General features: G+C 42.9%; 1 protein-coding gene across 1 annotated transcript; it reads left to right on the forward strand.

Annotated features, from left to right (window-relative positions):
- Positions 1-784: 784 nt before the first annotated feature.
- PDP1 (pyruvate dehydrogenase phosphatase catalytic subunit 1) lies at positions 785-10810 on the forward strand. Its single transcript, XM_005291586.5, is given in 4 exon segments — positions 785-1064; positions 1438-1482; positions 1485-1508; positions 6489-10810. Coding segments are annotated over 4 exon segments (1872 nt in total). The 5' UTR covers positions 785-910; the 3' UTR covers positions 8138-10810.
- The last annotated feature ends 263 nt before the right edge of the window (positions 10811-11073 follow it).

Genomic DNA, 11073 nt, shown 5'->3' on the forward strand with positions numbered 1-11073 from the left:
AGGGAGGTTTCCCCGCAGGCAGCGAGTCAGGCCGCTACGGCTCGCCCGGCTCAGCAGCTGCCCTTGCCGAGAGGTCGGGCGGCGGCCCGCGCTAGGGCGGCAGAGGCGAGGCAACCCCATCTGCCGTTAGGCGGCGGCTCAGGGGGAGGGGCCTAGCTCTCGCGCGGCGGGCGTCCCGCCTCAAAGGGGCAGAGCTGTGGGCGCCCCTCCCCCTTCGCGCCGGCCCCGCCCGCTCCGGCCGGGTCACCCCCGGGAGCTCGGAGGGGACGGGCCGCTGCGCTGGGACCGCTTCGCGGCACCGCCGGTGAGTCCAGGCCTCCGGACCTCCTGCGTCATGTGGCCCCTTCCCCACGCAGCCAATGGGCGGCCCGGCCCTAGCGGCAGGGGGTTATAATCCGCGGCGCGTCATCACCCCCGCCTGCGGGGTGTTCCTCCGTCGCTGCCGTTTGGGTGCGCGGAGGAGCCGGGCGCGCCGGTCTGGCAGCTCCGCGCCATCCTCCCCTCCCGCTCCCGGGCGCGCAGGCAGGGTCTCCCCGGCTGTGGCCAGGTGCGTGTCCACACAGCCCGGGGCGTGCGGCGGGCTGCGCGAGTGCCCTAGCCGGGGGGCACGTCCACAGAGCCGCTGTGCCTTGCTGTGGGGCTGCGTCACCCCGCTGTGCCGCTCGTCCGGAGCCGGGCGGGGGCGGGGTGTGTGTGACGGGGACTGGTGCCGTCGCGCGGGGTGGTGGGTGGCGGGGCGGCGCGCGCTGCCTCCCGGTGCGGCGGGGGAGGCTGATGTGCGCGGGGGCTGTGGCGCGGGGGCCGCTGTAGGGTTATTCGCGCTCCATCCTCAAGGATGTGCGGCTGCTGCTGCTAAGGCTGCTCGCTGGCGGCACAAACCGCCTGTGTGTGTCTCGCCTGTCTCCCTTCAATGTTGGAGAGCGGCTGCTGCTCCTCTTTCTCCGCGCTCTCCTTGGTAACCTCTCTGCCTTGCTTTCCCTGGGCTGGTCCTGCTGCTTTGTGGATGTTGGCGGCTTCTTGTTGTGACAGGAGAATGTGTGTGTGTCCTGGGCCCAGGCGGATCGGTATGTATCTTGCACTCATCCTTGCTGAGTACTTGGGACTGGGGTCGGGTGGGAGCTAAAGAAGGGATAGTGGTTCTCAAACTGGGGGTTGATACCCCTCAGGGGGTCACCAGGTTATTACATGGGGGGAGGGAGCTGTCAGCCTCCACTCCAAATCCCACTTTGCCTCCAGCATTTATAATGGTGTTAAGTATGTAAAGAAGTGTTTTCAATTTAAAAGGGGGGTTGCACACAAAGGCTTGCTATGTGAAAGGGGTCACCAGTACAAAAGTTTGAGAACCACTGCCTGCACGAGAGAAGGGCTAGCTGGCTCTTAATGGGGGCTGACACCTGACCAGCTAAAACTCCTGCCTAATGGTTCATCTCTCCCCAGCATCCATTCTCAATAGACTAGACTGGTTCATTTTCCTGAACAGCTCTGTTGGCTTTTGAAACTGGCATGGGGTAGGTTTCATATTGTAAGATATGGGGGTTTCTGATGCAATTAATTAATCATTAGTACTTTTTAGGGAGGAACCAAATTTTTTTGTGTAGCACCAAAATATGGTGACTTTTAATATATTGACTAAAACAAATGTTCCAGGGCCTTAAAAATGTTACAAAATTATATATTCATACCTAAATAGTACATTACTATAGTGATAAGCACTATAAAAAGATCTGGAATCTGCATAGCTATAAACACAATGTTTATAAAGCATTTATGGTCTGAAAAGTGTTATTTCCAGGCCGTTCCCTGGAGGCTCTTTTAAGGAAGGCTTGGCTCTAATCACTTGACAAGCTGACTAGTAATATTTCCAACTAATTTTGCCTTTGAGTTCTTCCTGTTTCTTTGTCTTGTCTTGTACCAAATTTTCACTACTTGGTTCTTAAATTACTTTGTGTGGACCACCATGAAAATATCCTGTCTAGTTGTGGTCTGAGGCCATACTTTGTATCAGTTTTTATAGGGGTAACTGAGCAGGCTTGTAGTAATTCTGTACCTTGTCAGTGAATTCAGCACTTCACTTAACTGTTAGCATAATGAGCCAGGATTTATTAAAGCTAACATTCAAAATAGGCTGCTCATGCACATGTCAGTATAGGATGTGATCTGCTGTAAAGCATACAGGGCAAGGAAAAGCTTAAGTATGTTTGCAGTTACAAAAACAAAAATGAAAAACGTGAGCCTGCCTTCTCAATGCTTTTCTCTTTTACTTCACGTCCTCTCTCTGAATGTTTTCCCTATGTTGTTGATGGGTGTGGGTTTTTTTTTAAACTGGTACAGATAAGGTTTTCGCTAACTTAACCTCTGGTGGCACTGCAGAGCCAATACAGCTGCAAAACATTATTTGTATTTTTGCTTCATCATGGATCAAACAACAAAAACTTAGCAGAGTTCTTTCTACAAAATTGCTAGGGTAGGGTGATTTGTGAAGCTGAACACAATTTGACTTTGAAATTAGCAATCATAAAATTTTGATGCAATAAACATCTGATGAAGAAAAAATACAGAACACCCAATATCCACTTTTCTGACCATAAGTATACCTAAAGAACCTATTGAGACTTTTTTGTCTTGCTAAAAAAGATGGTACGTGAACATGACACTCAGAAGTAATATGTATATAGAACTTTCTGCATACTTCTGTAATAGAAGGGACTATTAGAGTTAGCTAGTGAAGTGATACTGGAATGCTTTGTGTGTGTGTTCAAGCCTGTCCATTCCAAACTACTTGCCCAGGTCAAGTTGGAAGCTTTCTTGGGTGAATGCCATCAACTTTGACAAGTTATAAGCTTTCACTCTAATTTTAAAAATAAATAAATCAAGCAACCTAGACCTTATTATGGTCCAGATATGAATTGTGTGTAAACCAGTGCAGTGCTTTGTTTATTAAGTCTACAGACAGGTGTGTTTCAGTACATCTGCTGAAGCTGGGGAAAGCTGTGGACAACAGCAGAAGTGAAAACTAACCAGTTTTATGAGTTTTCACAGCTGGTTTTAGGAGCCCCATAAGGTGCAATGGAAACAGACAACAATTGAGTCAGTTTTCACTGAGGCAGACACTAAAGCTATTCATTGTGGATGAAGATCCAAAAACAGAATTAGAAAAGGAGTAGAGTAGCAGAGACACCACCACTATAGCTGAATACAGAAAGGTGAAGGAGGGGTAGAGTAGCGGAGACCTTCACACCCACTTACCTTATGGCAAGAGCCGAGAAAATGACAGGGAATATTATCCCTTCTAAAGCCTGCGTGGGAGGGCAGCTTCAAATGTATTAGATGGTTATTAGCTGGAGGCTGACCTAAATGATAGAGCCCTTGAGCTGAGTCTGGGAACAGCATGCTGGTAAGAATTTTAGCACCCTGCCCTTTCAAAGTAGTCTGTGGTTGGAGAGAGCCTTGCCTGCTCTGCTGCATGTTCACTTAGGATTGGGGTGGCAGCCTATTGTTACTAAGGGGTATAGTCTTCAGTGTATTAGGTCTCTGGTAAAACTTCTGAGCTATGTGGCTGGGAGTGGGATGGGTGGGAGAGACTGAAGCTAAAAAGAGGAAGTGTGTTTGTTTCATCTAAAAATACACAGACATAAAGAGGGGAACTTTTTGAGGGGAAAATGGGAGGAGAGTGTGGAGGGAGTGAAGGAAGAGGAAATGTGCTGATGACACATGAAGAAAAGGGATACCATGATCTTATAGAAAAAAGAAAAAGTAGAATGAAACTGAGAAGTAATAGAGCTGGTTGAATTGTAATCACCAAATGTTATATTGGCATTGGTATTTGTCAGTTTATTAACAAATACTTGGTTCATTATGTGACCACCTTTATAGCGGGGCAAATGCATTCTTTAATACTGTTGAAGTTAGTTGCATCACACAATTCTGATTAGTAACATTACTTATGTACTGATTTTTAATTGTATGACTTTAGCAGGGACCATTATCTGGAGTGATGTGGTGGTGGTCAGTGCATCTTCAACCTAGCTTCTTTTTAGGGGAGTTGTTCTTGAGTAATCTATTCAGTTGCTATGTAGAATACTTTTGCTTGATTCCTTTGTAGTAGAGCTCCTGTCTTGAACCTTTCTAGCAAGAAGCCACTTTTTAATCTTGGGGTGGGGATTTGAAATCTGTCCTCCTGTCCCCTTGCACAAAGCTTGCAAATAAAAGCCTTAACTACAAAAAAAAAATAATAATCCCTTTTTAGTTTATAAGTGAGAGTCTAGTTTTGTAATGAGAATTTTTTTTTTTTAATAAAGAACATTAACATCTTATTCTGGACACTCTTCCCCTGAGAATAAGACATTGGAACAAACTATAGTTTCTAGTAATTGAAAATGTAGATGCTCTCAAGTTGTTTCTACAAGGCAGAAGGCCATTATTATAAGACCTAGTCTACAGGTATGAATCTCTTGGCTCATTTATGCTATAATCTTTAGTTTTCAAACTCTCAATTTAAGGGGGCATTCCTAAAGTTAATAGAACTGTCAGTGCAGATAACTTTGTGTAGGCCCCTCTAGAAGGCCTAATTTAGACAGGATACTATGTGTATACAGTAACTCCTCACTTAACATTGTAGTTATGTTCCTGAAAAATGCAACTTTAAGTGAAACAATGTTAAGCAAATCCAATTTCCCCGTAAGAATTAATGTAAATGAGGGGGTTAGGTTCCAGGGAATTTTTTTTTTCACCAGACAAGACTATATTTATACACACAAACACACACTATAAATTTTAAACAATTTAATACTGGTACACAGTGATGATGATTGTGAAGCTTGGTTGAGGTGGAGGAGTCAGAGGGTGGGATATTTCCCAGGGAATGCCTTACTGCAAAATGATGAAGTAACAATTGGCTGAGCCCTCAAGGGTTAATTCTCACACTCTAGAAGGCAGCAGGAATGGAGGGAGGGGAGACAGCATAGCAGATAGAGACACGCATAGTGTGAGCGAGAGATGCGCATTTCCTCTTTAAGTACACTGCCTTGTTAATTAGATCAGCTTGCTGAGACATAGCTGCTGCCAGCAAGTTCCCTCCCTCCCGAGCTCTGTCGTGTGTCACCCTGCTCTATGGAAGATGAGGTAAGCGGGGTGCAGGAGCAGGGGGGAGAGGGACACCCTGACATTATCCCCCTCTTCCTCCCAGCCCACACCCCGCACAGCAAGCAGGAGTCTCGGGGAGCAGCTCCAAGGCAGAGGGCAGGAGCAGCACATGGCAATGGGGGGAGGGACAGTTGCAATTGATAGCCTGCTGGGCAGCTGCTGCACAGGGAACTTAAGGGAGCGGGGAGCTGCCGGTCCACCCTGGTTCCAAGCTCCCACCAGCTAGCTCCACTGGGCTGCTCTTCCTGCAAGTAGTGGACAAAGCAGGCAGCTGCCAAATGACGTTAGAGCATTGCACAACTTTAAACGAGCATGTTCCCTAATTGATCAGCAACGAAACAACGTTAACCGGGTGACTTTAAGTGAGGAGTTACTGTACTGCCCCACAGTGTGCACCCACGTGTTGCTCTGTAACTCTCCCAGGTGGACATTGTGGGCATAAACCTAAAGGTCTCACATTTGCACTAATGTTCCCTTGAAAGTCCAATAATTTTAGTAAAGAAGCTTCCAAACTAATCTAAACAGTTTAAGAATTTACTGGCAGGAGCCTCAACACTGGAGAGGCTTCTGATGTAGAAGAGGCTTTAATTAATGCTCTCGAGACTTAATGATATTTGTGTAGAAACTTCAAAGAGAACTACTTAGTGTGCACTTGGGACTCAGGCTCAGTTTGCACCTGCATCATCCACATGGGTGAGTTAAAGCGCAGCACTTTGGTGTGCACTGCTATTTGTGCCCCCCTTAGTCCGAATTGCAGGGCAGTATAGATGTGCCCTCAGTTTGAAGAATTTCAGAGCTCCTTGTATCTGCCAGCATTGAGGCACTCTTCTCACCTCACCACTTCTAGCTTGGAATTAGTTTTGCTCCCTCCACAGCATCCTCTGGCTCCTGGTGGCCCAGGAAGTGAGACTGGGAAGTGAAAGCAGACTTCCAAGGAGTGGCTTACTAGCCTCCAATTTCTTTGTGAATTTATTTTAGCAACCCGCCTAACCATACAAGGATGGTACTCATTTAACTTCCTACTTTGTGTCTGGTACCGAAGACCAAAATATCTAAATCAAATATTTAAGTACAGTATAGTTCACATTGCTCCTGAACAAGATGATACACTTCTGCAAGCATTTTTTTTACACTGCCTTTCCTTCTTCCCCTTCCCTAAAAGGACTCCAGGTGTGGGTGTATAATGGTGTACAATTTCATCAACTTTACTATTTTCCTCACTGTCTTGAAACGCTAACTTATTTTGTTCTATAGCTAAGCTTTCTATGATATAAATCTATCTATGTTAATGCTAACTGCGTCACTAAACCTAGTGGTATGTTGTGTTTTTCCCTCTTGTCTTTCAGCAATTCCTGTCAGAAGCTCCAGACTGCCATTGTTCTCTGATGCCATGCCAGCACCAACTCAACTGTTTCCATTGATTCGTAACTGCGAGATTGGCAGGATATACAATACAGTGTGCTACTGCCATCACAAACATCTTTGTTGTTTGTCACCTCATTTGGCTCACAATCATTTGAGATGTGCACCTCAGAAGAAACTTGCAACGCTCTGTCCAAAAGAAAATTTTAATCAGTTTATCCATGCAAGGAGCTATGTTTCCACACCACAGAGATTTTACCTCACTCCTCCACAGGTCAACAGCATTCTGAAAGCAAATGAATACAGCTTTAAAGTCCCAGAATTTGATGGCAAAAACGTAAGTTCTATTCTTGGCTTTGATAGCAACCAGTTGCCTGCTAATGCTCCAATAGAAGACAGGAGGAGTGCGGCGACATGCTTACAAACAAGAGGAATGCTTCTAGGTGTATTTGATGGCCACGCAGGCTGTGCTTGTGCTCAGGCTGTCAGCGAAAGACTCTTCTACTACATTGCTGTCTCTTTGTTACCTCATGAGACTCTACTTGAAATAGAAAATGCAGTGGAGAGTGGCCATGCCCTGTTACCCATCTTACAGTGGCACAAGCATCCCAATGATTATTTTAGTAAGGAAGCTTCCAAACTGTATTTCAACAGTTTAAGAACTTACTGGCAGGAGCTCATAGACCTCAACACTGGAGAGACTACTGATGTAAAAGAGGCTTTAATTAATGCTTTCAAGAGGCTTGATAATGATATTTCATTAGAAGCTCAAGTGGGAGATCCAAACTCTTTTCTCAATTACTTGGTACTGCGAGTGGCCTTTTCAGGAGCAACCGCCTGCGTGGCTCATGTAGATGGTGTTGATTTGCATATTGCTAATACTGGTGACAGCAGGGCAATGCTTGGTGTTCAAGAAGAAGATGGATCTTGGTCTGCAGTCACTCTGTCCTACGATCATAATGCACAAAATGAAAGTGAAATAGAACGAGTAAAACTGGAGCACCCGAAGTCTGAAGAGAAAAGTGTTGTAAAACAAGATAGGCTGTTAGGCTTATTGATGCCTTTCAGAGCTTTTGGTGATGTGAAATTCAAGTGGAGCATTGAACTTCAGAAGAGAGTTATAGAATCAGGCCCAGATCAGTTGAATGACAATGAGTATACCAAGTTTATCCCTCCTAACTATCACACTCCTCCATATCTCACAGCTGAGCCAGAGGTCATACATCACAAATTAAGGCCTCAGGATAAATTCCTGGTGTTGGCTACAGATGGCCTGTGGGAGACCATGCATAGGCAGGACGTGGTTAGAATTGTAGGAGAGTATCTCACTGGAGTTCATCACCAACAGCCAATAGCTGTTGGTGGTTATAAGGTAACTCTGGGACAGATGCACGGTCTCCTAACAGAAAGGAGAGCCAGAATCTCCTCGGCATTTGAAGATCAGAATGCAGCAACTCATCTGATACGTCATGCAGTGGGAAATAATGAGTTTGGCACTGTCGATCATGAACGGCTGTCCAAGATGCTTAGTCTTCCAGAAGAGTTGGCTAGGATGTACAGAGATGACATTACAATTATTGTGGTGCAGTTCAACTCTCATATTGTAGGTGCATGTCAAAATGAGGAATTCTGAATTTTAAATGGATGTACAATTTACCAAAGTTGTCATAACAATGACTAGTCTGATCAGAAGATGAAAATATACTTGGTGAGCAAACCAGAGTGTCTGCTCATTGGAATTAAAATGTGTGCAAGTACATTTCTCCCTCCATTGCCCAAAGTTTTATTAACTGTGGAAAGTGCTATTGAACTAAGTCTTCCAAGAAGAAGGCACAACATGGAAAGAGGGACTTGAAACAAGTTTGCACTATTGAATCAATGAATGCTGCTAGAACAATATTTTGAGGTTTGGTAGGGGTAGGTGAGAGAGAGGAATAGATAACTATTAATCATCACATTGTTTTGACTAGTCATGAAACAAAATCTGCTTGTAAATATCTATATGGCTATCTTACTAGATAAAGATAGGAATCTTGCTGAATATCAGAATTGATAAGAATGAATTTTTGTCTGCAAAGTAGATATGGTTATTCTGCATGTATGTGTGGTGTTTTGACCTTTATTTTTTTTTTCTCCCTAGGGAAAGGAAGATGCTTTAAGTAATAGGAAACTAACTTGATTTGATTTTTTTTTTCCCCCAATTTTGCTTAGACAATGTCATTCTTCACTTAACATTCTAGGCAAATATATATGTATTTTTAACTTTCAAATGCAACTCTTTAAGCCATAATCAACCAGAACTTAAGATAACTAGGGTAAGCATATTGGGATCTCATCGTAACTTAAACAAATGCAGTCTTAAATTCCCTCATGTTGACAGTCTTCTGCTTTTGGGGGGGATTTTTTTTGCACAACTTTAAGGGCAATAATATCTTTCTGCCATTACTGAAAAATCAACTGCATAAGAAAATTCCCTTATGGAAGACTTCATCTTGCAGTATGAAACCATAACTCTGCCTTTTGCAAAACATGGAAGTATTTTCAGTCAGAACTGTGATGCCTGTTCAAAAGGTCACATCCTTGGCAGGCAATACTACTGTTTGGTACCAAAAATCTCCTTTAATTACATGATGATGAATTCTAATATGAACTGAAGAAGAGACTAGAAAATCACTGTTTGGTGGCTCAATACATTAGCACTAATGTTAACTTCTTCTGTTGTGATAGTTTCAGCTGGGTCACATGTACTGGATTACTTAAATATCAACATCAGGGGAAATTAACTCATGTTTTATATAGGTTGGTAAATTGAAAACATCATAAAGATTAAAATAGCTTGTAAATAGGTGTACCAATAGAGAAAACTAAGTGGCCTGCATGTTGTATGCATAACGATAGTTGTTTTCTTGGCATTACAACATCAATTACTGTAAATCCTTTGAAAGAACTCAATCAGCGAATGCATGTTCTCTTGCATCCACAATTTCATGATAGAAGAAAGTCTCAAATGTTTCTCTGTATTGTAATGACTGAATTGCAAAGTTAAAAGGAGATGACATGGTATTTCAGACTAAATTTTATACAACTGTAACTACTGAACACATGACTCTAAAGTAGGCATAGAGGCCATCATATCAAGTTTTCAGTCCCTCTTTAACTTTTTATATCTAAATAAGCATAACATGAAACTGAGGGCTTTCTCAACTCAAATAGCATCAGTGGCCCTTTATACACTTAGTGGTATTCCTTTAATTCAAAAACTTATCATTCTGGCTTTTATTGTAGAAACTTTCTTGATTACATGTATTCTCCTAGTAAATAGTTGTGATCTTGTTTCTAGAGGCCCTGGAGCAGTTATAGGTCACCATGTTCAGTATCTTCTATGTTGTATTATAATTATTAAAAAAAAAGTCAGGAAGGTGTTAACTCCCTTTTGGAGTTCTCCGTTATAACTAACTTACTTAAGGAATCTTCTGAGTCAAATTAATATTATATATGTTGTAAAAACATAATTTCCTGTCTTGGTTGGTCATTAAGCTACTTGAGTTTTCCAATAAACATTAATACTACCAAGTAAGCCTACCACAACCACTGAACTTTATAGTACACACTGTTTTCATCATACAAATGCTGTGCAGCCTTAACTGCCTGCAGCCTTAACAAAATATGTTGGTCTTCCCTGTGTGGGTAGAAGAAACTTGATCTTTACAGCAGAGCTTGCTTCATTTCCTCCTTCACCCTGCCCCACCCCAAATTGAGGATGTTGTCTGGAATGTGAATGACAAACTGGACCTTCGGAGGGGGGGGAGAGAACAAACTATAAGGTCCCAAACAAGTGTTGATTGTTAGTCATTATTGGCTTTGTATGTTGCATATTAATGACTAAATGTCATTAGATAAGTCAGTATGCTCTTTTGTCCTCCATTATGCTGTCTTTCATTCCCTTACGAAATGTATTTAAGCTGTTACATTATTTAGACTTCATTACACTTTTCTACTGTTAAACATAATACATATATTGAAATGTTTAATGTGTGGCTCTCAATATGGGTTTGGTACAAGACCTAACTTGTTAAACCTAACACTGATCCTCTGTGTACAATAATCACTTATAAAAATCTTTTTCATACAAAAGATGCACATATACAGGATCAAATGAACCAGTATTTATGTATGGGCTGGAGATTTACTCAAAATGTATGCAGTGAACTGAGGCAGTATAACTGTACTTATTGAACGCCATATGACATAATCTACAACCGTCTTCTAATAGACTTCAATAAAAAGATCAGTTATACAGACGTCACTTTGTTTAAGGTAACACTTTGTTCTGCAGCACACAAGGAACATTTTGCCTTTCTTCCCCTAAAAGCCTGGCTATGGGAGAGAGTTCTAACACATTACAGTACTGCCAGAATTGAAGCTACATTCTGTTAGGCTTTGTACAACACTGTCTAGTGAGACAATTCCTGCTCTGAAAATCTTATTCTAAATTAACAAGGCAGACAAAAGGTTGGGTAGGAAAATAGGAGTGATGCGACTTCTTTGCCAGGGTAATACACCAAGTTA

This window comes from Chrysemys picta, chromosome 2 (genome assembly GCF_011386835.1).
Source record: "Chrysemys picta bellii isolate R12L10 chromosome 2, ASM1138683v2, whole genome shotgun sequence".
Taxonomy (NCBI): domain Eukaryota; kingdom Metazoa; phylum Chordata; order Testudines; family Emydidae; genus Chrysemys; species Chrysemys picta.